This window comes from Coffea arabica, chromosome 7c (genome assembly GCF_036785885.1).
Source record: "Coffea arabica cultivar ET-39 chromosome 7c, Coffea Arabica ET-39 HiFi, whole genome shotgun sequence".
NCBI classification, from domain to species: domain Eukaryota; kingdom Viridiplantae; phylum Streptophyta; class Magnoliopsida; order Gentianales; family Rubiaceae; genus Coffea; species Coffea arabica.
The window spans coordinates 18,614,414-18,641,163 of record NC_092322.1 but is presented as its reverse complement, the minus strand read 5'-3'; the positions used below and the strand labels follow the sequence as shown (position 1 = coordinate 18,641,163).

Sequence of the window (26,750 nt, the reverse complement as noted above, 5' to 3'; positions counted from 1 at the left end):
AGGGTTTCTAGTCTTTTAAAACAAAATAAGATTTTAAATCAAACCCCAAAGGAATACACTTTAATATTTTCTTCACAAACAACCTCCTAATATTCGGGATGTTACAATGTGTGATTGAGAAAACAGATAAAGTCATTGCTGAAGTCAAAGATGTGTCTGGAGATCATGGCAATGTAGAAATTGTTAATTTTGTCAAGATTGATAAATTTTTTGAAGAAAAAAACAAGTGATGACTTTGGCTGAAATCAATTGTGAGGTGGACAAATTAATTGAAGGTTGTGGTACAGTTAAAGTTGATGCAATTATTAATGTGGAAAAAGTAAAGGAAAAACATGGTGATGTTGAAAATCTCGGTAGTAAAAATTATGATTTTTTAGTTTTGGGAGATTTTATTGGTGTCATGGATGAATTGAATTATGAAGTATTGGATGAAGAATGGGCGGATAAGTTTGAATTTTTTTGATAAGAGTGAAGAAATTGCTCAAGAAGTACAAGATTCGTCCATTAGCATGTGTAAAAATGAAATTGAAGACTAATCATAAGCTGAGATTGAATCTTGGGTCTACTGCAATTGAATTTTCTATAGAGATTCAAACTCGAGATAGAGTTGGACTTGCTTCAATGAAGAGTTTGGTTTAAGAGAGGCAACGAAGGAAATTAAACCAAACTGTATTTGGTTTCCTAATTCTTTCTGGTGTCCTATTTGTTTAATTTCCATATTAAATTAGGAAATCTCAAGTTAGTTTCCAAGTAAATTTTCGTTTACAATTGCGTATTTGTTTTAGGAAGTTTTGGAATCTATAAATACTACCAATCTAGTATGTTATTACTTGAAGAGTTGAGTTGAGTATTGAAGAATAGGTTTGGGAGAAAATCTCATAATTGAGATTTGTATGTTATGGAGAGCGAAAAAGCTACGACTTGATATTTGTTATTATTGAGTTACGAGTTAATTAAATTATTGAATATTTGTTTTTTACCTCTTCCCATATATTTTTATATGTGTTAAAATTGCTTCTGTTGTGCCGTGTTTTTTTTGCCAACATTTCGTATCTAAATATTCTTCGTGACAAGTAATTCATGAAACTAAAACCAACTGACTAAGATATCAGCAATATATCAGCATACATTCAAGCCCAAATTATTGGATTATATATATTTCCACAATATTATTTTCACATAAGGGACGTGATTTGGCATCAAAATCTATGCTACATACAAAAAGTGCTTTGACCGATTTACCTATAGGTGTTTCTTTTGCTTTTTTTTTTTTTTTATCTACGTATGATAGCTCATAAACTAAAAAAGATTACAATTTTTTTTATAATGATAATTATAAAACTTAATTAAATATTATGCTTTTGTAAATTAAGTTGATTTTTTTTGGCATTTTACTAGATTATCAATTGAATTTGAAATGAAGTTGACATTTCATACACATTATATGAATTAGTAATCCTCATCCTCTGTATGAAACACGATAAATTAATGACATTATAGAATTGGTTGATATTTGTCCCCAAAAAAAGTACTAACACTGTTGATAGAGTTTTTATAGAGTTGATAGAGTTTTGATAGAGTCTCATTCATCAAACCTGCATTAGTAGCAGAAGAAGAAAAGCACAAAAATCGAAAAAAGAAAGGTGTTTTTGTCATATATATATATATATATATAACAACTTCAAAGAGAAGGAATATCACAGAGAAGCATATTGCAGAAAAGCTTTAATAAATTTGCAAGGTAAATCTTGGAACTCAACTTCAATTATCTTGAATTTTATTGGTATAAAACAATCCCTTCTCAAATCCCACTATTTATGAGACCAACAAATAAATTGAGGTAAGTCTTCTCTTAAATTTACCTTGTTGGGAACTAAACATTGTACACTTGCAGACACAAATTTATTATTATCCATTGGAAAGCATTGGAGTGTTTGGAAATAGATAATTTGAAAAAAAATAATTTGCCTCACAAATTCCAATCACCTTTTTATCTTTCCAATCACCTTTTTATCTCACATACATCACATAACAAAAAGTGTTTTAGTAATTATCTCAAATAAATCATCCAAATTGCTTTTTCTGTCCGTGGTATTAGAGTTTGGAGTATGTTAGTGTATTTAAATAAAATTTCAAATTTCTTTGATCAAAATTTACAAGGAGTTGTAATATAATATAATTTGGAAGTCATGGGGATTACAAATCTTAATTGGGAGTTATAGTATATTTTTTGAATGCAGTTATAATACAATAAACAATAGGAGATACATTTATTTTGGTCAAATGAGTTGCATAGAAGAAACATTGAGCCATTATTTGTGTCTATTGCAGATTCTATAACTTAATTATTGTGGTTACAATAACACATTAACTATAATTTAATTAAAAATAGCCATTATACAATGTACTTGGACATGTAATCTATTTTTTTTTAAAAGAATTGTGTAGCCGGTAAAAACTGAAATTTTCTATTAAACACAACTTTTTTTTAGTCATTTCTTCTTCTATTACTCTATTTTCTTTGGTCAAAGTAAAATATTAAGGAAGCTTTTGCCTCTCTTGATTGTGCAATCAAAGAGAAGTAACAATTTTTGAGTTATTTTGTTGTATTTTAAAGACAGCGTGCTAAACTATCTTTTGAATTTCAAATTTCATTTTTACAAAAAATTTGAAGAAATGACCGTTGATGTAATCAATTTTGGTCATCTTTTGAACTTCCAACTTCACCTTTACGATATTTAATTTTTGCCATTAATCACATTTTGTTTTCATAACTACTCATAATCACCCTAATCTAATCTAACTGCCAAATAACTACAAAATTATCAACTAAAGTTTTTTAATAAAAAATTTATATCAATTTGATTTATGTGAAAAAACAAAATTTTTGTACAAAATTAATTCATTTTATAAATAATTATTTCTAAATTGCACACACCCCCTCACCGTTGTGAAACTTATCTAAATATGGTCGAAAAATAATGAATGCGCAACTGCACGACCAGCAACAGCAACAGCAGCAGGCAATGGCAACTGCACCTTCTCAGGGGCCGCCATACCATCAACCGGCAACCCTCGAAGAAGTTCGCACCCTTTGGATTGGTGACTTGCCCTATTGGGCTGACGAGTCCTATCTCCATAGTTGGTTCTCTCCCACCGCCGAGGTACTTTCCCCCCCCCCCCCCACCCCCCCGCACACCCAACCCAAAAACAAAAAACTCTTTCCGTCTATTGGTGAGGCTTATTTAGGTTATGCTTGTTTCTTTTTTATTTGTAGAAACAAATGTGTTGTAGCTTTGTAAGGTAGTTTTTACACTACAATTGGTTAATTTTCAAAGTGCTTTTGACGTGAAGAATGGTTAATCGAGGCTTAGAATTTTGTTTTGTTTAATTGGCAAAAGTGAGATTAAATGGTGCCCTTTGATTCATAGCTGCAAATATTGTCGTTATAATGGGGAAAAATTTGCGAAAAGGGGGCACACTTTTTGGCTCTCACTGTGAAGGCAATTTGCAGCCATGTTTGTGCATAATGTATTTTGGCTGTCATTGTAAAGGGCATTTGTGCCCATTTACGCTAAATGCACACAAAGCAAAAGTTTTAAGGTTCTTGAAACCATGTTAAGACTTGAGATAATTTTTGTGGTTTCAAATAGACCTTGCTGGGCTGTGAATTTCTCTTTGATGCATGAGTTTTCAAACACGCATTGGATTTTGAACATTCAGTGCATTCTTGGACTCATTCTACGAGGAAGTTAGATTATCCAGTGATTTTGGCAGATGCTTTAGATGAGAAAAATTTTAAAGTGAGCCATTGCTGATCTTAAAGATATTGGTATGTTTATCTAGACACTTTTATGGAAGTCAATGGACCAGAACTGTTAAAATAGGTGTTCTTGTTATGAACTGAGAAAAGTTCTCTGCTGTGGAGAGGAGATGTCATTTCCCTCTCTGTATAGTGATGATTGATTTCATTTAGTTAAGTCTGAAGCCCAGTTTGTTCCTTGCAGGTTCTATCAATAAAAGTTATTCGAAACAAAATCACTGGTCAACCAGAGGGTTACGGTTTTGTGGAGTTCACCTCACATGCTGTCGCTGAAAGGATTTTGCAGTCCTACAATGGCAGACAAATACCTGGGACTGAGCTGAATTTTAGGTTGAACTGGGCATCTTTTGGAATTGGAGATAGACGCCCTGATGCTGGTCCTGAGCATTCAATCTTTGTAGGTGATTTGGCACCTGATGTCACTGATTATCTGTTGCAAGAGACGTTCAGAGCCCATTATCCATCAGTTAGAGGAGCCAAGGTTGTTACTGATCCGAGCACTGGGCGTTCCAAGGGATATGGATTTGTCAAATTTGCTGATGAAACTGAAAGGAATCGTGCTATGACCGAAATGAATGGAGCCTATTGCTCAACCAGGCCAATGCGTATTAGTGCTGCAACACCTAAGAAAACTACTGCCACAGCTCTGCAACAACAGTATGCTGTAGCTAAAGGTAGGATTACATCTTGTCTGAGCGGTGATTGTTTATTTTTTGGTTTGAAAACTTTTTCAGGAATAGGCTGTTGAACATTATTTTTCTTTCTCTTCTTATGCAATATGACTTTATATGAGATCCATTTAACACTTACAAACATGGATTAGTGTTAACTGCTGCCTGAATGTAAGAGGAAGCAATATTTGTAAGTGAGATTGAGAAATGTTTATCTGAAACTAAAGAGCACCGATACTGTATTGAAGACAGTATTACCATACTTGTAAGACCTATGGAGGGAGCTAATGGTTCTATGATCCAGTGTTTTGTTAAGTTTGGAGTTGTGTATCTGATTTTAGTAGAGAGCAGAGGACTATGTCCTGAATGATTTTGCACCAAATTAGTTTTGAGGTTTTTTGATCAGTCAAAAGGATCAAAATGGTTGGAAAATAAAGTGCAGCACATCCATCCTTCGGTAAAGAGTGAGGGCCAAAATGGTTCTACCTCTTGATTCTTTACTTATGTTAGAAAGAGAGGTTTTTGACCTTTTCTACCGTATCTAGGATGAAGTCTCTTTGCTATCCCAGTTGTTCTCAGAAGCCTGTTTCCTGCCTTTGGTCTATGTAAAATACAACAGTGTGTTTCAGTGATTACCAATCACCTTTACCTTTTCTCACATCTTGCCAAAGGTTCCTTTCAGTTTTATGCAATTCACTGAGCTACTTTACATGTTTGCAAAGTTAGGTAATCTTGACCATTTGCCCAAAAGGAAAGGGGTACGGGGGTTCATTATTCCCTTTTTCACAGGAAGCTGCTTTCTTTGACATTAAGCAATAAAATTAGCATAGTATTAGTCCCTCAAATGAAGAAGTTTCTGTTCAGGCTCTCCAGCAAAGAGCTATGCGCATTCCTGTTCACAAATTTAAGAAGGGCGATGGAGAACTAGGGATGTTCTAAACACTGGATTAACAGATAATATGTTTAGTGTTGTTTGCAACAAATTGGGGGAAATATGTGTACCATTGGATGATAAACTATTAATCAATCAGAAGGTTTTTCAGCTTGGGAAGCTTTAAGATTTCTTGGAAATGTGTGCAGAATGGTGGAAATTGTTATCTCTGACTGAGGCTTAAGACGGTCTTCACGAATGAAGAATGGTATGTTTAGAACTATGTAAAGTAGCACTGGATTTAGAAAAGATGAGGGACAAATAGGAAACCAAGGACGGTACTACTCAGTACTTATGCTCAAAAGTTGGATGCTATGGTATAACCTCAACTTTCCCAACTACCGAAACCACTTCTCCATACCCAGGGCTCTCTCTTTTACTCTCACTTCGTCCTGCCACTACCTTTTCCATTCTTCTCTCACCTACCGAACGCATCTCTCTGCCATCACCTAAGCCCGCTCCTAACGTGCCTAAATACCTTTTCATACTCAGCTACAGATCCAACTTACTTTCACCAAAATTATAAAAGAACACAAACCAATTTACTCAGCACTATATAGCTCCTTCATTAGCCTGTCTTCTCTTTGGCAGGAACTGAAGCCTAGACACAGACATTCATCTTTTATACATCCAAAAGTTAAAAGAACCACAAAGGAAATTTAATGTCTAATCTTTTTGCAGCTTTTACTGATCCTAATTTTGGCACAGAAACAAATACAGAAAAGTGTGGTGGTTGAAGTGTGCCTGTCTTGGAAAGCATAGATAAGACTTCGAAGAAACAAGAGAGGCATGGGAACTACCAGGAGGGGGAGGCGAAGGGGAGCAAGAAATAGGGGTTTTTGGAAGATGGAATGTATGGGAAAAAGGCTAAAATCATATTGGCATGGAAAGAGCATGGATTTTTCCACTGGATTTTGGGTTTTTGGGTTGTTTACACTGCTGGATTTTGGGAGGAGGAGGAGAGAGCATGGAGTTGTTGGGATTGGGAGGTGCTGTCTTTTTGTTAGTTTTGCATTTTTTTTTTCCACATATGATTTTTGGCCAGTTTAAAGTATTGAATTAATTTTTTTCTGGCATCAGCGATTTTAAAAGAAATATCAAGACATGTAGTTAGAGTTATTGATACCACAATGGAACTTAGTGTTATTGTCAGAAACCTCAGGGTAGGTTTCTGAAATGAATCCATTTAAGTTTGACTTATCTTAACTATACCCTGTTCAATCTGGTTCACTTATTAGAATCACCTTTTGAAAAAGAACTGGTGGAATTCTGTAATTAAAGTTTGATAATGTGATTCACTATGCATTTAATGTTACATGGACTCGTGGCTTTGCTTTGCAAGTAATGGTGTTGATAAAACATAACCTAGATACAGGTGCACAATAGTGACTTGACATGGCTGGTGTAATGGGAAGTGAAGTAGGAGAAGACAGAGATAATTTGTGCCATTGAAAGGAAGAGAAGAGCTCATCCTTTTGTGGATCATGCAACCAGATGAAGAATGATTATAGAATGGTTGTGGGAGGAAGAGAATCCGTTGCAGGAGCACTAGAGTGGTCATTGTTTCCTAATTGTTGTAAAAGATCTGAGAAGTGATCTATGGAGGAGAAGATAAGATAGGTTGCATGGTGTTTCTACGTTTTACCCAAAAGTTCTTTTGGAACAAAACATAAAAAAATTTAAACATAATTTTTAAAATTGACTAGAACTTCTCAAGTAGGTTGTTCTTTTTCCCAGAAAATTCATTATTTTTAGTCTATCTACCTTGGTAAACTATAATGTGACCCCTCATACTTTTAAAATTTGTCAGACATATTATATCTTATTCCTTCCAACAAATGTGCTGTGTTCATACATATCTTCGATTGATGTTGCAAGCAATATGTTTGTGTCCCAAATCTTCAATTTCAAAACAGTAGACCTCAATCTTTGGAAACGCAGCCACCACCAACACCCATACTTGAGTCCATGCAAGGATAGAACAGGACAGGTTCTTAGATTTTGTAGCACATAAGCTTATTTTACCTTGAACATTGCAAAAGAAAATAAACTGACCTATCTGCACTCTCTGTAGAAATCAATATTGAATTTCCTTTTTCTAGTTGTGTAAATTGAAAAGATAGTGACATCTCGTTCAAGATATACAGAATGAATATTGAAATTGTGTAACAATTTGGAAAGCCAGTGGACAGTAGACATTTCAACGTTAACAATAATCTTTGCTATTCAGATTTTTGTGCAGTCTCTTGATAGTACATTCTAAAAGTTTTGTTCAGAATAGTTAGTCATTGAGTTGTTGGCAATATGATTGTTAAGCGAAACTACAAATAACTTGTTGTAGGAATAATTTATCTTTTGTGTCAATTTGTGGCATGTAGGCAGGTAGTTTATGAGATGATTTGACATTATTTGCTTTTTGAGCGTCATATGCATTTTGGATGCTTGTATTGCCACGGATGCATGGTCCTTGATTTAGTTTTGTGCTTTAGTATGTTGTTTTTGTAAGCTCAACTTTAAAGCTGGTTCTTATGGCAGCCATATATCCAACTCCAATTTACACTCCACCCGTGCAGACAATTGCTTTCGACAGTGATGTAAACAACACCACTGTAAGTCAAACACTTAGCTTTTGCCCCTTTATTTGTCCTTTCTCTCTGTAACTATCTTTTTCATTTGCAGGCATTTGTCGGCAATCTTGATGCGAACATTACAGAAGATGAACTGAGACAAATCTTTTCACAATTTGGGGAAATTGTTTATGTCAAAATTCCGGCAGCTAAGGGATGTGGTTTTGTGCAGTTTGCTGCAAGGTGTGCTTAAGCATATGCACTTGTACATCAGTCGCTATGAAACATTATAGTGACTATTTGAAATTGAGATTCCTAATTATTTTCTTATTGTCCCCTTTACTCCCACTCAAAACACAAAAGAAAATTCTCTCTACTCCCAACAAGAGAAGTTAAAAAGATAAGAATGAATTTTTCTGGTGGTGTAGAATGACTAATTAAGCTTTGAGTTTGGTTGTTGGATTTCTTTAGCCATCTCATCTCATGCATTTAAAAGCTGTTTATAACTACTATAGTTGTTTTGGCATACATCGAATGCTGTCCTTCATTGTCATGATTTCCTATTTTCTCCTTTGTACGCATTTAGTCATTTTCTTTCTGGACAAATTTCTGTCTTTTGATATTCATCTTTGCAGGACATCTGCAGAAGAAGCAATTCAAAGGATGCAGGGCGCTGTGATTGGGCAACAAGTAGTCCGTCTTTCTTGGGGAAGGAGTCCAACGGCAAAGCAGGTGTCTGTCATTAACTTTCTTTTTTATCACACTGGCCTGGATTGGAATGTATTTTTTATGGATTGGATAGGATACTTTTTTCCACTTGGATGTTATTTTAAGCAATTAATAAGGCAGAGAACTAGGACACTTATTGATCCTTTAAGAAAGCAGAGGTAATGGGGAGTCAAGTGATGAGTACTATCTATCTACTGAGACAAAGAGCTTAGTGTTGTTATGGACTTTGTTAAATGATGTTGAGTATTTGATACCACTGACAGGATCTACCTGGTACTTGGACCCAGCCTACAGATCCTAATCAATGGAGTGCTTATTATGGTTATGGACAAGGCTATGATGCATATTCATATGGAGCCACACAAGATCCCTCATTGTATGGATATGGTGCATATGCTGGTTATTTACAATATACTCAACAGGTAAGCAAATATATTTGTTCGATTTATGAGTATTTTGATTAGTTGTATTCCTTGCTTTCTGCTTTGCTATACTACTTTAGACAAGTATTACTCTTTGAGGAAATTCCTAGTTCAAACATTTTTATGGATTCTGGTATCATGCTGACAATCATAGAATGTTGTTCCTTTCTACAGGAGTAGGTAAGGATTACTAACTTCAGTTCAAGTTGGGACTTTTTAAACTTAAAAGTAACATAACTGCTCTCTGCATAATTTCCCTCCAAGTGCGTATGATCTGCTGTAGAAGGATGAAAATTAGTATCACAAACAAATAGAAATGAAGAAGGAAAGTTGCATCTTGAAATGACATAGGGCTTTTTCTCATTTGATTATTTCACCTGGTTATAGATTCTGGTTTTGAATAGTCTTTTTGTTTTTTAATAATTTTGTTGTTCGCCTTTGCATCTAGATTTTAGATTTTTTAATTACAAAAAAACTAAAATCCATAATCTACCAAAGAGTAGCTTTAGCTGATTCTGATGATTTCTAGAATCACTTTCCATAATATGCTTTTGCAAAATCTACAAAAGACAAGAACAAGCCCATAGTTTTGGGTGTTTTAGGATTTTGCAGATTGCTAGCTTCTATATATCCAAGAAGAAGTTAAAAGTAAATGTAGTAGAACTGTTAGTGTATTACTGGGCTTCAACATGTAAAAATTAAATTCTTGCTCCAATATCAGATGATGTTATATATTCTTCTAGTATCTTCTCCAAGTACATGATTTACTGCTGTTATAAGTCAAGGATGATGCCCCTTGATAGTGGAATCCAAATCACTTTAAGCTAGAACCTAAAGTTTTAAGTAAACTATTCCCATTTCCTGTGCTGGACTTCTGTTGTGGGTATACGGCTCTGTGTATCATAATAGAGGGGACAAAAGAGCGAGAAATGCAAAAGAAAAATGGAAGACATAACTTTCTGGAATATTTTGTTAGAAAATTCATGATTGATATCTCTTTCATGGTTCAAAGCTTTCTGAGGTTTTACAGCATCTTTAATCTTTGCTTGCACTTAGTCTTGATAGTGTTGACTTACAGAAAAAATCAAACTGGTACAACCAGTGTTTTCAAAACCGGGCTGGCCAAGGTTGAACAGGCCTTGATACTGGTCCAGTTCTGTAAAAAAAGAGGAAACAGCAACCAGACAATACTGGTACAAACTGGTGCAAAAACCCAGATAAAACTGGTACAAACCGGTGAACCAGAATCAACTGGTTAAGTCTGGGTTTTGAGATGCAACATGGGGCCACTGGGTTTTCTTTATGGGCTTCTCAATTTTTTTTTGAATTTTGGGCTGATAAAGCCCAAAATTTTAGGTAGCAACTTGACTATATTGATTTGCTCACAAAGGGCTAAAACAAACTTAATGGGCTAATTAATCATCCACATCAACTCCAAAACATCAGCTTCCCCTTATTTTCTTTTGGCCGTCAGTTTCCTCTTTTTGACTAGATCCTTCTTCTCCACCCTCTCATCACACTCATCCCACTGCTACAACATCCCTTGTTTGCAGCCCTTCTTAATCTCTCATCTATTTTTTTATTTTTGTTTTTAAATGGTGAAAACTATGATAAACTTGATGAAGATTATATCCATAATTTTTAAGCATAGAAGACATACTAGTGGTGATGAAGATGATGCTGGACAATAGAAGATGAGATGGTGATGATGATTGGCATGTTTTTAGATGCTTGATTTTTCTTCACTTTTTTTCCCCATTTTTTGATTTGGTTGTATAAAGTTTATTTTGATTTGTACTTAGACTTGGGAAAAGCAGCATATCTTTTGTTGTTAATATGAGAAACTGGAATTTCTTTTTTGCCATAAACTGGAATTTTTTTTTGCCATAATTTTAAAGAAATTCTGATGAACATTTTTCTTTTCTTTGGTGGATGGGCATGTTCTTGTTTTCTAACCCCTCTGCTGCAGGATTTTAAGGCATATTCTTGTGAAAAATTTAGTTTGAGCAAGCTATTTGAAAAATTTCTAGATAAGCTCTTCTTAAACATTCTGTCTTAACATCTTTTTATGCTGGTTATTAAATATTAATTATTGTAAAATAATTTAAAAATCAAAGAATCGGTGAACTGGCCGGTTGGGAAAAAATCAGAATTGGACAATCAGCCGGTTCATGTTTAAAAACATTGGGTACAACAGCATATAGTTGTCTTGCAGGAACGATACAAGTGATAGCACTTACCAATGAATGTATGGTGCATTAAGTGGTGTTGTCAAACTTCAATACCTTAACCATGCTTAATGGCCAGTTGTAGGGTGATCTTGCTGTGCCTTATGGGGCCAATGATTTCTATTGCATCCCTCAAAATGAATGCCTTTGCACGTCTTACTTCGCCTTGTGGAAAAATGCCAGGGAAATCATCAAGACTAAACTTTAAGAAATCCCTTTTGTCTAATTTTATCAAAGAAATTAATGACAGTGAGAGCACTAGTGATGTAGGCCAAAAACTATGCTTACTGAACTACATTGTGTCATAATCAAAAGTTGTGTACTAGAGAAGATTTGGTTATAGAATCAGACATGCCTGTTTGAGTACTTAGAAAAATACGAGTTTAGTTGCCGGCAAATATGTTGAATCTTACTAGGATGACTTTGTTTCAAGAAGAATTGTGGTTGTACCTTGATTTGCATTTTCCCTTCACACAGAAATCTATTATCTGTAGATTCATTTGCTTATGCTTCCTGTTAAGGTAATTCTTTCAAAGCAAGAGACTGATTAAAAGTTAAGAAATTGCCTAAGAAGTGTAGACTTCGTGGCCAAATACATTATATTTTCAAAAGTATGCTTACTGAACTACATTGTGTCATGATCAGAAGTTGTGTACTCGAGAAGATTTGGTTATAGAATCTGACATGCCTGTTTGAGTACTTAGAAGAATACGAGTTTAGTTGCCTGCAAATATGTTGAGTCTTTTTAGGATGACTTTGTTTCATGAAGAGTTGTGGTTGTGCCTTGATTTCAGCCGTTTATCCTTCACATAGAAATCTATTGTTTGTAGATTCATTTTCTTATGCTCCCTTGTTAAGGTAATTCTTTCAAAACAAGAGACTGGTGAAAAGTTAAGAAATTACCTAAAAAGTGTAGAATTCGATGCCAAATACATTATATTTTCAGGGTATGTGACTTAAGAATTATCAAGTATGTGGTCGTATTACAGATATCATGATTGAAGTCAGGCACTATCTGTAAAATTAAATGGCAATCCAAGATCAAGATCTAATGAAGGGGGTGATAGTGAGTTGTTTAAACACATGTTCACATTCTACTCAAAGCCTAATTAAGCTATTTATGTATGTGGATTAATCTGACTTGGCAAGTTCTCAAGCATGACATATCTGAAAATCTATAAACTTGACTTTGAGATGGGAGTCAGGTCTTCTTGGAGTTGCAAATTGAGACTTATCCAGGTAAAACTATCTACAGTCTGGATAAGTTTTGGCATACTGGCTGCCAAGTGTGATATTGAAGATTAATTTAGCTTCAGTAGTATTTAGGATAAAATTTGCATCTTGATAGTGTTGTTGGTAAGTGTACTAGCATGTTACCAAAGTTCATGAACAGCTCAAATGTTTTAGATATGAAGAAACAAATATTTACTGCACAACATAATCGATGTTTTGTTGATTAAGATCAACAGAGGTTAGGCAGTTGGGGCTTGGGAGTTCGTGAACTACCTTGGGGAAGCCAAGCTTAAAATAGATTTGCCTTGAATTTAGTTAGATTGAGTTCCATCAAAAATTTTAACTCAACCCGCAAATCTGCTGTTATAACTTCCTTGCTCCACCTGGTGAGGTAACGTTGATTGGAATAGAGCTTCAATCAATGTTCTTCCATCTTAAGCAGTGATGGACTGCTTTGATTGGGAGAGTTGAAAGATGCTGACTCGGATTGCACATGAGCAACTTCTGTTGTGTTTGTTCCCTTCTTTTCCTATGAACTTTTGTTGGTGACTGGAGCATAGGCGACGATTACGAGGATAATAGAAAGATTTACTTCATTGGCCAATGTGCCATCTTTTCACACTTTGCCTCTCTCAAAACCTTCAGTATGTGACCACCACCAAGATTTCTGGATTTCCATAATCTTGAGATACCTATCATTCCTTCTGGGAATTTTTTCTTGTTAATCTTGTTTTTAGAATATATTTGGTTGCACATCTTGTTGATTTTTCTTCTGAAAAAGTGGTTTATGTTGTATTCTTTACAGGGTGAAGGTTCTCAAGATCCTGCAGCAATATCAGCTGCTGCTCCTGCTTTAGAACAAAGAGAGGAACTATATGATCCTTTGGCTACGCGTGGCGTTGACAAGTAAATCCCTCTTTTGCAACTTCCTTGCAACAATGTTGTAGTAGTCTTTGTTCCTTTGATGTCCATGTGCTCTGTGGTTCTTTTAGCTGAGAATGTTCAATTTTTGAAACAGGTTGAATGCCGCCTACCTTGCTGTCCATGGAAGTGCCATTCTGGGCCGGCCATTGTGGCAGAGGACCTCCTCTTTTACGCAGCAACCTGCTCTGAATCTGCAGCTGTCAAATGCATAAATTTGCAGTTTTGTGTTTCGTAGTAGGATTAAATTGTACTTCATGAAGATAAATGCTACAGTTCGTAAAAGGTAATTGCTTTAACATCTTGTATGATGCAGTTTTCTCCTGCTGTAGTATGAGTGGCTTCCAACATCTTCCTCGTTACATGTTTACACGGTTAACCTTCTAGCAAATTGTTGATTAAATGCTTAGAAACAGAATTCAAATTCGACTTCAAAAGTCGATGGAGTTTGACAAGTTAAAAAAGTAACGACTCAGATTTGTATACCAGATGCATGTATTATCTTTTTATTACTACTAAGTATACCCACTATTGTAGGTTTTAGCAAGTGTGTGTAAACACGCACGCGAAAAGTGTATGTAGACTTTTAATCTTGACATTTTTATTATAATAATCATTATGGTTACATGTAACTATTCTAAAATTAATTCTACCATTCTTACAAAATCTGGAACAGATAAAAGCTTATGCTCAAACAGCGCAAGAAATTTAAGTCAATAGTTTGTTGACGAAAAGTGCAAAGCTAATTGGAAAAAAGGTCGTAACTAAGAAATGAAAAAAAATAGTAAAAATAGAAAAGATAATCTTAACGTTGTATTAAGAAGACAAAGGAGTACATCTCTGCTGTGAAGATAATAGTTTGATGTATAGAGTGTTGGTTTTGTTTAGAGCTGAAAAATGAATCAAATTACTCGAGACTTAAATCAAGTTCGGTTTGATAAGAGTTTCGTATGAGATTGGTTATTGACTAGTCAAACTAAATTTGAATAACATCTTTTATTCGATAACATTCAAATTCAATAAAGAAACTTGTTCAAATTCTGTTTGACAAATAAATTTGAACAAAAATTCAAGCTCATTAAAATAATCAAATAAGATTGAACATTAGGGTGTTCAGTTTAATTAGATTCGTTTACATCTCTAGTTTTGTTAGTTATGGTGCAAACATATTATTAAATCTTTTAAGTAATTCACAAATAAATGCTTCACAAAATGAACAATTTAAGTTTATTAACATCAACAAACTAAATGAGAAGGGAAAGATAAATGTAGGCTCTTGAGTTACACTGGTTTGGTCAACCTCATTAGTGCCTGCTTTCACTTTCAAGTTTGGAGCTGTTCTTTTTTTTTTTTTTTTTTTTTTTCAAACGATAACAGTTTGGAGTTGTTCTACTAAACATCTGTGTAAAATCTGGGGAGACCAGGATTCTTGTATAATTGTCAGCTCTCCTATAAATGATGTCCAAGCTCGCTTATCTCTGCTCTCATTGAGTCTCAAGATACTTAGCAATAATCTTCTAACGGTACCAACAAATTGAATAGAAAAAAACTCTCATGATCACGAGTAAAATGAGTTCTACATTTTTGTTTAATGTGTTTCCTGCTGCGTTAAGTGTTGAAAAAGATTCCTAGCAAAGAGAGAGAAAAATAGGAAATTGTGCTTTAAAAATAAACCTGGAAAATGCTTATGACAAATTTGAATGGAGTTTCATGAGGCCTTAACTTGAACCATTGGTCTAGTGTCCATCAAGAGGGTCTTTAAGTTCCTATTGGGATGTTGGTTGGGAGATCAAATCTTCTTGTCAAATATCAAACACTAGAAATTCTTAACCTTTCAAATTCACCGGGTCCTTTAGTGCACATATTTGGTTCAAAAGTATTTAGATTCCTTTGACATGTTAGTCATCTCGTTGAACCTATCCCCTTCTCTTAAAATATAAAAATACGATTTAATCCCTTTTGACTTCCCCTTCTCTTAAAATATAAAAATACGATTTAATCCCTTTTGACTTCTTAATAATCCCGTTGAACCTGTCCCTCTAAATGGATAATTCTTTTTAGGGTAATCAGACAAGGGGGGTCCATTTCTCCATATGTATATTTCCATATGTATGACAGAAGCAGCGAGCCAGAAAAATGGGAGCCTTTAAAGATTGGGCCTGTCATCTCACACTGCATGATTGCAGATGACCTAATTTTGTTCTTTAGTTGTGGAGAACGTTCTATAAATACAGCAAAAAGTGTTCTAGACAATTTTTACCTAAGGTTTGGCCTATCTATCAACCTAGAGAAATGAAAGATGTTCTTCTCCAAGAACACGTACCCACATGCTCAGACTCAGAGCCTAATCTTCTCTTCTGGTCTAGGAATCGACAAATGACCTTTGATAATTACTTGGGTATCCCCAGTGTCATAACAGAATTTCCTAACAGCGAGACAAGTATGGTTTCACTTTGGAAAAGATTAGAAACAAACTTGCATTGACATTTTGAGTGCAAAAACACATACTAACACTAAAGTTCTAAAGGTTCAAATTCAAAACCTCTCCTTGGACGTGCTAAAGATTATTGAGAATAAAAGGATCTGAAATTTGCATTGTGCCTAATATCATAATGGATACAGATGACACAGGAAATTGTTAGCTCAAGTAGAACTTGGACTCCATGCAGCACAAGTGCTGTGATGGCAAAAATACAGAAAAGCTTCTTGGCATTACTTAGATGGTCCAGAAGCCTTGTCCACCTGAAAGACTACAGACATGGGAGTCTTATTTCCCTTTCTTTAAAGATAAACCGTGTATCATGGATATAGCGAAGACATCAAAGGTGCTAATGCAGGCAAGGTGCTACATAAACACTAGTTTCTATAAAACAGATCTAGATAAACAATAAGTACCCAATCCAAACACCAGAAAACACCTCACATTTCCATCCTTGCCACCCTATCCCTGTAGCAACGGTTCCCCACCCGTATATTTTTTCAGAAACATCTATGATAAAGTTCCGTTAAAATATTTCAAGAAACACCCATGCACTGACGCTAAAATTCATTGCAACTAAATACTCATCAATTCGATATAAAAAGTTTAGTCATTTGCAGGAAAAAGCATATATAAATGCCTATCAAAACTAAGAAGTGCACATCTGATAAGTGCCTTGCCATGTGGAAGGCCGATAATTATAATCCCACTTCTACAATCATAACAGGGATTTAGATCCCAAAATAAAAATGAATTTGCAAAATTGAGAGGGTTTTAGAAAACGTAAAAAGAATAAATCTGTAGTACACAAGCGGGAAAGAATGCATTAGCATCTCACTATTTGTGATTACAGGTATTTAGCCAACCATGGTAGGTCTTTGCTGTCTTTGAGGGCAAAAGTCACATCATCACTGCAAAATTCAACAGAAACATCAGGACTGTAATCTAGTTTCAATGTACATAATATTCAGATGCAAAAAAGTGGAATGCTGCAGGCACATATATTCATTGTATATGAAAAATTGAAATGTTGCAGGCACAAACTTTGGACCATTATACTAGTTCCATCCTGAATGAGGCCAATTATATTTGTCATCTTAAATTTTTGTTACACAAACTAAATATCAAATCAGAGGCATAGACAACGTAACTGTCGACCTGTCATGTAGTCTCCCACACACCTAAATTCGGTTTTTATTTTTATTTCTTTTCTACAATTGCCAGCTTCAAGAGATGCTATGCAGGAGAGTCATCTAACTGAATGGTAACAAAATGATATCCTATGTCAGCACCAGTCAATCCATTTATCCATTTGATGGCCGGTATTTTGATTTGCAATGATGTGGCATTGAACATACGTCTTCAACTAAAATCACAAGTATTGACCAAGCTGACAAAGTTTTCTGCCTTTGGCTCTTAGACACCCTAATTAGTAAAACTGGATTACACTTTTTTTCAAGACCTCTGGATGCCACAAGCACAGTATCAGACAGCAGTTAATTGAAACTTGTTAAAGTTGGGAAAGTAAGCTCAGAGGAATAATGATTATTCAGTTAAAACAAAGGGCTTGGTGATGACTGACCTTGGGAAATTGAGTTGCAATTTTTGCAATTTGTGTCTGACTCCCGCTTCACATAATATAATTCGACATTCCCCAAGCTTACATCTGCCACAATATTAGAAACACTAGAGGTAAATAGGTTTTAAATTCATCTGACATGGACTCAACACACATAGATTACCTCACTACATGTCAGCTCAAGTTTTTTCACCATCTATAATTTTCTAATGGAGAATTCGATGCTCACTAAAATGAAACGAAGATGCAAATTCCAGCAATGTACAGAGACACTCTTATGTTATCAATAACAATAAGCCTCTGAATGATCAAGGTAACACGGAAAAAAGGTCTTTGATTTTTCAACTACAGAAGAAAGGAACAAAAACAAAGAAATCCTTTTTAGATCCAATATCAAACACAAGGAGTGAAAAGAAAATTCCTCAACTTTAACTCTGGGGCACATTAGAACTTCAAATTCGGTCTAAATCTTCTTTGCTAATTAGTAAGTGCATACATGGCAACGACACAAATGTCACACTTATTTCGTGTCTTTGAGCACATAAATGAAGTCATTTCAATACAAGGTCTACAAGAATATGGCTGACAATATACTTTGGTTCACATGATTGAAGGAAATACAACTATTTACGCATCTTACCCAACTCTAAAGAGTGTGTCAAATCCTGGAAATGCTTCACCGTTGCTTGTACACAGGCATGAAACTGTCATTGCCAACTGCATATACAGCAAGCATTTACGGACATTATGCTGAAGAGCAATATAATATTATAGCCTCTCCCACAGAATATAATTTAAAAAAAATCTTTAAAAACTTAAAAGAAAAGTCAACACAAAACAGAAACAGTAAAACCTGATAAAAATGGGAAGATTCAATTTTTGAATGACACTGAATGTAATCTTTTACTTTCCAGCTGCTGCTGTGGCATCAACTAACATTCAACAACCTCTCAGCAGCAGCTGGAGGCTGGATGCAGAATATCAGATTTCATACCAAACAATATAGTCAAGCTACCCTAACAGCCCGAAAAAGCTAAATCCCCCATCCCCTTTCCCCAACTCCTGGTGCCACATCCAAAAACAAAGAAGGAAAAAGAAATCCCAAGGACAGTTTGGCGGAATCAAAAATAAATCACAAAGAAACAGCAAGTTGTATCTACTATCTTGTGGTAATAGAAAAAGTAATAGATAAGACAAACAAAATATGATAGCGCTGTATGTGCCAAGGAAGCAATTGGCAGCTTGCAACCATGTGAAGATGCATAACTCAGGCATTCAGATGGTAGCACAGCAGCAAGGAGTAAGACTACAAAAATGATAGTAATAACAACATCAACTCTAACAACAACAATACTAGTACTGCTGTATTCATAACCATCATTCTAAGAAGAATAAAAATCAAAGAATGAAAGGGTCCATATAACCTTTTCAAAGCTGGTTTCACCCATTCCAGTTTTGTACAGTTCATGCACCATTGCTGCCAAGAATATTTTGCTCAGTTTGGAACAACTTTTCATTACCTGCGAACGAAGTCAATACATAAATAATGCCTGTATGAGCAGTGTATATGGTGGTTCTCCAGTAAGTAATGTATAGACTAGCTATAAAAAGAAAACTGCAGTTAATAAGTGAACATCAAAGAAATATGGACCACTTAATGATCTAAAGAATACAAAGGCAGAACTCCCTTCCCAGCCTCAAAAAAAAAAGGAAGAAAATTTTGGCCTTTTATGACCACATCTAATATTAAGCCAGCTGTATCAAGTTGCATTTCAATCAAAACAGACTTCATTAGTATCCATAACTTGATTACTCAAGCCCTGTCAGGGAACTAGTACCATCAAATACTTGGATCCACCCTCAAGACAGCGGCACAGCATTTCCTTGACATCACTGATGTATTCCTCTAAGAACTGTAATGGAGTAGTGTTCACGTGATACTTCACAGTTGTATACTTACTTGAATATGAGGAGCCTGGAACATTTCCTTTATTGCTGCTTCTACATCTGCCACACCAACAAGACTTCTTCCTGAACAAATGGCATCATGCAGGTTCGTCATCTGAGCACAAGTTTTTAAGGACCAGGCATAGTTCTTAATGAAATGAATTCTACACATTTGAAGTTCTAGTTATTCATCACCAACATTAGCATACCAGGCAGAACAGGGGACAATGCACAATGTACATCCTGAACCCCAAAATTTCTAAAGGAACGGGGGTAAAATTGCCTGCTTATTTCAGCAAAGCCAGGTTTTTTCATCATTAGGTGCTATAAATGAAGACCATATATACATATGTATGTATATTATATCAATCATCAAGAAGGGACAGTAGATGTTGTGCAACAGAAAAGACAGTGTAGATCACAATAATTAGTTCTTCAATGTCCTCACTGAAGCTTACAGCTATAAAGCTGTAAGGTAAGGTAGTTAACTTAATCCTTTGGCACCTGCTAGCTGACAGAATCTATCTTCACAAAGCTGGTGGTCGATGTTAACAGTTCATTAGCTAGTTGCGAGAAGGTGTAGAGATAGATCAAAAGGAAAACTGTAATACCAGCATATGGTGTCATTACAGCTCCATACAAAGACTTTTTTGTTAACTTTTCATACATCGCTTGCTTCATTTCAAATATCCCGATGATATGGCTTTGATTTTTTTTTTTTAAATGTTTAAGGGATGCAAATTACCTTTCTTCAATTTACACAAAATTTAAGTTCGTCAAAAGAATTGACAGCTAATGGTAAATGTATCAACCTTCATTGTGATGCTTAGAAGCCTTATTAGGGTTTGCATGAGCAGTAATACCAAAAAGCCCCACAAATTGGTTTACTTGGGATGACTTGAAAGAAAATGTCAGACGACAAGATCATGAGAACAAGGTCACTAAATGGTTAGTTACTTTGAAACAAATTTTATAGTATGAAATATGTTTAACTTTTGAATTGACTGCCTTAACCCTATATTAGTGCCTGTTTTGATTCATTGAAACCTGATAAGTTCACAAAGAAACTGTGAATCCACATTTTTCTGGCGTGGAACAAATAAGCAGGATTTAAATATCTTAAACGTGAGAACTTAAAACTGCAAAATCATTAATAAAACTGCAGTAACTACAGGTACTTTTACTACTTTCACATTGTGGATTAAACTGTACTTTTTCTCTTTCAAAAAGAACAGAAACTGATTTTAGTGTAAAACTGTACTTCTGACTACAGCATCAGGTAGCAAATGGTTCACCAAATCATGTGAGGCTTAGATGCCATAAGAAGCTATTGGACATCCAATTTGGTATATCTAAAGAGAGGTGCAGACCTGATATCTTAAAGCCATCTGTTGCAGAAAACGAGATTATTGATGTCTTTTTGTCCTAAATATTATCACATCACCAATTCTAAGTGTGCAACTTATCACTATTAATCTTCAAATAAATTGCCTGCCTCTGATGAAAAGGTGTCACAAAATACACATAATACCAGCCATGTTACTGTGCTGTCAATGTCCCCAGGTCTTTCGACAAGTACTATAAACATCACTTCACTTATCTAGCCACATAGATAGAGGTAGAACAGGCAGAAGTTTCATCAATGTCTAAATTCTTTTCCTATATGTCTCCACAAATCCTGAAGCAAATTTTTCATCGTTGACTCTCTTTTCCCAGCATTTTAGCCTAATAAGTTTCTGTAACCAAACTAAAACTTTACACATCTACATTCTAAGGAATTAGCCAGCATTTCTAGAAATCTTTACAATATTAACATTGTAAAAATAAAAAATAGGAGTCAGAAAGTACTTTATGTGGGCCAATACCAAGTCCATCATTTCACAAATTGTTGTCTTAAATTCTTTTATTTACCAAAAGTTGAATAGAAGGCCAGCCTGCTCTTATCTTGCCTCTCATACTCGATGATATAAGTAAATGCTGAAAGATGAAAAATGGCAATACTTGCATAACCATGATATCTTGCAGAAACTTCAAGGACACTAAAACTTTGGCTTCATCAATTTTGGATTAGAGAAAGAATAAGCAATATTACTGAATTTCATGCCATAAAATTTTTGCAACACAATCTACCATGAAATGCTTTATTTTCAGATCTGATTACAGGTTATATGGACTATATATGTCCTTTCACGGATCATTCTGAACCGGGATAGCACATGCCCATGCAATTCATAGCAGTCTATCTGGATATTGTAAAGTGCTTAGAAATTGTCGATTCATTTGATGAAAACAAAAATGGAAAAGATTTATTGCCAAATTACATGAAATAGTTCAAGGGTATTTCTTATGCAGATTCTTCTTAACTGAAAATGAGAAGCACAAGAGCCAATAAGTTGGTATTCCTTTTTCTCTATTGGTACAATTCTTCATCCGATGCTGGATTGACATGCATTCTAATTAAAATATCTTCAGATTGATGAAAGCAACATCTAAGAGGTCTCACTTGTACCAGCAGAATCATTAAGTGATTGTGATTTTCTTAAGCGATAATCTGCAAGTTCTGCCGCTCGCCTACATATCTCCAGTGCACGGCGAGCATCACCAGAGACAGCAGCAACCTAAATTTAGAAACATAAACACCAATAGTAATGAAAGCTTCAAAGCAGGTGAACTCTTTATGAGGTACACATAAACATAATTCATTTATAAAAAGAGAAAAAAAAAAACCTTTCTAGAAGCAAATTCAATTGCTGGTTTTTCAAAAGCATCAATTCCTTTGAGGCGACTAGATATGATTTCTTGAAGCTGCTGGTAGTTATAGGGCCCAAAGCAAAGCCTCTGTATGCCCATCCGACTCGAGATGCGTGGAAGCAACTTTTCAGGAAGATCCATGGTATTTGCTATACCTGGAATGATATTCAAAATGCAGAAATAAAGTCCCATTCTTTTGTTATCATCAAATTGTGCCTGCCATGTTGAACCAATCAAGAATGTGGGTGTTTACCTATCACAATTAGTTTGGAATGTGGCTTGGTAGGCCAATCAAGAATGTTGTACAAAACCTGTGATTTACAAGCCAAGACAGGAAAAACAAGGTGGTTATGGGTGAAAAAATTTTCTAAATTTTGTAGAAAGCAGATGTTAACGTAGCTAATCTTAAATCTCCTGCCAATTACCGATTGATTTCTGGTTACTAAAAGATCAAGTTCATCTATGAGTAGGATGCAAGGCTTGTTATTTTCTTCTTCCCAATTCGTCCCATTTGAGAATCGCTCATTCAATAAGTGTAGAGCCTTTTTCCAACTAACTCTGTGTCCAGTTAAAGCTTCATAGATTACCTGAAGATAATTAAAGAAGAGAATGTCATCAGGCAATAGATGAATGTCCTAAATAAATTAAACGCCAAAAACCTTACTCTGTAGATATTTTCAGGTGAGGCTAGCTTTAGACCATTGATCTCAACGAAGCAATAAGGCTTGATATTCCCAGAATCAACTTCGATTTTTAGGGTCCTCATTACTGCAAGGACAGTCATTGTCTGTTGGTTGGCAACAACAAGAATAAGTTTATACCATTATGTGGCTAACTTTAATGTGTTGTCTAGAAACAATATGACTGTTGTTGCAATAATAGCTACTAGATCTTACCTTCCCAGTTCCAGGAACTCCATGAATATAAAGACATTTTCCGAGGCATTGACCATCAGATACAGCTCCTTTGATAAATGCAGTTATTTCTTCCATTTCTCTACATCGAATGACCTGTCATCTTTTGATAACCAAAGAATCACAAGAAATAAACAATATACTGCAATCATCCTCACTTATTCCTACAAGGTGGAGACTTAGGTAAGCATGCCAGTAGAAGCATAGCTTTTGCTTTTCCAATTTCTGTTTGTTTGTGGCATCTTGTGTGTTCTGGTATTTTCTTTGCCCCAATCTTTTGAAGTCCAAAAAATTGCCCCTTCCGCAAGTTCTGAGAGAGTTTAAAACAGCCTATCAGCTTCAACTAGATGCCATTACCAATAAGTACTTAGGAGATTTATAAAAAAAAAAAAAAAAGAAAGATCATACAGCAGCCAATGAATGACCAAATGAGGGACCAAATGAGGGTCCACGCTGGGAGCCATTAATCTTCTCTTTTTTATAGTCTGTGTCATCTTCAGAATCAGAGCCCGTAATTTCGCAAGAATTCCAGTCCTTATCACTTTCATCCTCTTCAGCATCCTATTAATCATAAAAGCATATATCAGTCTCAATCAAGTCCAATGCAAAAGCATTACCATCCCCAATTATGTTGTTCAGAGTTTAGGAACACTTACCTCTTCATTATTTGAGATTTCTGCAATGCGTTTGAAACTGTGCCAACATACATCATACTCATATTCACACAGGAAAATGTCGTCTCCTTCATCAGCAGCCTTGCTAAAATCTTTAGGGTTCATAACATAACAATGCCTAATGATAGATTCCATCTAGAGAAACAAGTACTACAGAGTCAATGTCAACACAGAAAATTCCATGTGTCCTAAAAGAACCCCTTAGAAACATGATGCCTTCATAGTTAGAGAAATCCAGACTCTCAACAGCCTTTGTTTAATCTCATAAAACAATTGTTACATTCCATGAAATGCCCACAAACTGCTCTTTACCAGGTTCTATGTGCATAAAAGAAACAGTCTCAGTACACAATGGTAATTAACAATGCAATATACAGTTATCCAAGCATTACAAAAAAGAAACACAGCATACAATACTGAGCAACACTTTGGGACTATGCAAAACATTATGCAAAAATCATGGCATAAACCTGTTCTTCTCCAACATCTATAAATATGCAGTCCGCTATCATGAAAGCATAAGCAATTGCATCTGGAAAAAGTGAACCTATACGGTGAATTAGGGGATTGCAGTTACTACCTCAACATCAGCAAATTCGTTAGTCCTGTAAAGCTCCCTCCTTAAATTGTGTGGCTGTCTCCCAGCAGCAGTCTCCTCAGGAATAATATACCATCGAGACCGAAACCAATAAGTACCATCCACTTCCTTCCACATACTATGCGATATTCAAAAATCACCAGTGTAAACGTAATCAGGAATCATTAACCAGTTGAGGCATAATCATCAAAACATAACATTGGTTGGAAAAGTGTTTTCCAAACCTTTCAATATGGGCTGCCCACAAATCACTCGAAAGCAACTTCTCCTTAGCAGTCCTAGCCCTCTTCTTCCCTGCAGGTGGCACAGGCAATTCAACATTTTTCCCCAACTTTGTTGCCTCGCAGAACCTGCAAATCCAATCCCCCTCTGGAACCTCCTTTAAAGGTGGTTTCAAACATTTGAGATGAAATCCCCCCAAGCATTCATCACACTCAATCATCACCGCCCTCCCAGCCTTAAAGCACATCACACACTCCTCCACTTCAGGATCCTCATTATCCGATTCAGCATTGTCTCTCCTCTTCACATAGACATCATCCCCTATAGAAAACTCACCCCCATCATAAACCACTTTTCTATAATAAACCCTTTTCTTCCCCCCTTTCAAATCCTTATTTTTCGCAAGACCCGCATTCTTTTCTTCATCTAATTTTCTTTTTCTCCTAGTTTCATATCGATCGGGGGATATAGGCGAAATCTGCTTAGCAGCATCTTCCTGACTTTGGGGAGCTGGTTTCTTGGGGGTTTTGGGGGTGGGGGTGGGGGTGGGGGTGGTGGTTGTGAAATTGAGGGATTTACGGCGGGTGAAACGTGGTGGTGGAGGAGGTGGAGCAGTGGCCGCTGTTGGGTTGGTGTAAAGGCGGGAAGATCGGCGGACAGGGGTGGGGTCTAGGGCTACTGGGGTTGCAGGGATTGTAATGGCATTTGAGGAAGATAGATCATGCTGTTGGTGCTCAGGGGTTTGTTTGGATCTTTTCTTTGGAGTTTCAGCCATGGGAGCTCTATTTCAGGAGGAAACCGGTGGCTGCTGCGGCGGCGGCGGTAGCAGGCGTGGACTTTGTATTTGTTTTTGGTGTTTTGCTTAGTTGGGGGCGGAAATAGTAACATGAAATGGCGGGAATTTGCAGCTTGGCTTGGCTTTCCCGCGTTTTTTAAAATGCCTTGGATCCTCTTTCTCTGTCTTTGATACCAAATTAAACCGGGTAAATTTCCTTTTGACCCCCTAAACTATACTCTGTTTTTCACTTTAATCCCTAAACTTGTAAATGAGACACTTAAGTCCCCAAACTACTGAATCCGTCCCAATTAAGTAAAATCGTTGACGGACTCCACAGAATCATCAGGGTTCTTCGAGCGTGCAAAACAAGCGCCGTTAGTGAGATTAGATAAGTCATGAAAACTAAAATAGCCACCCGTTAGGTATAAGGGCAAAAGAAAAATAAGTCGAAACAGCTTTGTTTTTGTTTCTGCCGTCTTCACCTTGGATTTGAACACAGAGAGAGAGAGAGAAAAAAGGTGTGAACAATACATTATCAAATTTCTACTAGTCTATACCCTTGAAATGATAGTGACCGTGAGTCAGAGATGAAATTTATTGTAAACATGGAAAATTCAAGATCGCCATTGAAGAGGGTTTGATGGAGAAATGAGGTTGCCATTGAAGAACAAGAAGAGAAAGGCCGCCCCCAGTAAGAGAAATGATATTACGGTCATTGTTTGCTTGTTGGATAATAGCGTATATAGTAGTTGGGTTATTTGATTGTTGTCGGTTAGGTTTAGTAGTGATATTGTGGAATGTAAAAAGGGCCAGATTGACCTCTATATGTTATATGTTAGTGATAAATTATGGTAGACAAAATTGTTTAATGTCGAATGTATGGGCTTGAAAATGATTTGGGGTCTTTTTTAAGTCAATGTTTATCTTGTCCAAACCCTAATGTTCCTTGTATTAAAGACATTGTGGTCCCCGATTCACTGTAAAAGGTGTCAAAAAATTAATTATTGAATTAAAAAAATTTTTCTTTGAACCAGGAAATGGTGATAGTGGAATTTGGCCTGAACCTTTCTCCTTAAAGATACACCATCAAGGGACCTTCACAGACTCTCCTAACAAGCAGTATATAGGGGGAATGGTTGATTTTATAGGTAGATGCAACCCAAAAATGTGGTCATTAGTAGCTCTAGACAAATGTGAAGAGAGACTTGGGTATGATGTAGAAGATGGTTTTGGGTGGTATTATCTGCTACCAGGGATGACATTGGATACAGGCTTGGTCTTTT

General features: G+C 35.8%; 2 protein-coding genes and 1 non-coding gene across 6 annotated transcripts; 1 reads left to right on the top strand and 2 right to left on the bottom strand.

Annotated features, from left to right (window-relative positions):
• The first annotated feature begins 2,949 nt into the window (after nt 1-2,949).
• LOC140010101 (polyadenylate-binding protein RBP47B'-like) lies at nt 2,950-13,875 on the top strand. Of its 2 annotated transcripts, none has more exons than XM_072056437.1 (8): nt 2,950-3,164; nt 4,008-4,497; nt 7,961-8,034; nt 8,105-8,235; nt 8,628-8,724; nt 9,009-9,143; nt 13,410-13,510; nt 13,623-13,875. In XM_072056437.1, exons 1-8 carry the CDS (start codon nt 2,982-2,984, stop codon nt 13,738-13,740), a joined length of 1,329 nt encoding a protein of 442 aa, XP_071912538.1. In that variant the 5' UTR covers nt 2,950-2,981; the 3' UTR covers nt 13,741-13,875. The 2 variants fall into 2 exon arrangements, with proteins under 2 accessions (XP_071912538.1, XP_071912537.1); XM_072056436.1 differs by having other exon boundaries at nt 8,985-9,143.
• A 2,699-nt stretch (nt 13,876-16,574) lies between these two features.
• Nucleotides 16,575-25,585, bottom strand: LOC113699689 (origin of replication complex subunit 1A-like). 3 transcript variants are annotated; one of them, XM_072056434.1, is made up of 16 exons: nt 24,692-25,581; nt 24,450-24,585; nt 23,852-24,004; nt 23,604-23,756; nt 23,354-23,505; nt 23,178-23,277; nt 22,946-23,068; nt 22,707-22,868; nt 22,535-22,592; nt 22,258-22,436; nt 22,040-22,148; nt 19,544-19,614; nt 19,008-19,103; nt 18,224-18,300; nt 17,587-17,670; nt 16,575-16,915 (listed from the first exon to the last, which is right to left on the bottom strand). In XM_072056434.1, the coding sequence occupies exons 1-16, from the start codon at nt 25,462-25,464 to the stop codon at nt 16,852-16,854; spliced, it is 2,490 nt and encodes an 829-aa protein (XP_071912535.1). In that variant the 5' UTR covers nt 25,465-25,581; the 3' UTR covers nt 16,575-16,851. The 3 variants fall into 3 exon arrangements, with proteins under 3 accessions (XP_071912535.1, XP_071912534.1, XP_071912536.1); XM_072056433.1 differs by having other exon boundaries at nt 16,668-16,915; nt 22,034-22,148; XM_072056435.1 differs by lacking the exons at nt 16,575-16,915; nt 17,587-17,670; nt 18,224-18,300 and adding an exon at nt 18,714-18,889 and having other exon boundaries at nt 22,034-22,148; nt 24,692-25,585.
• On the bottom strand, nt 23,867-23,944 carry LOC113700280 (small nucleolar RNA snoR28). The gene has a single exon (XR_011817974.1). It is a non-coding gene; the product is annotated as a small nucleolar RNA snoR28 (small nucleolar RNA).
• Nucleotides 25,586-26,750: the final 1,165 nt, after the last annotated feature.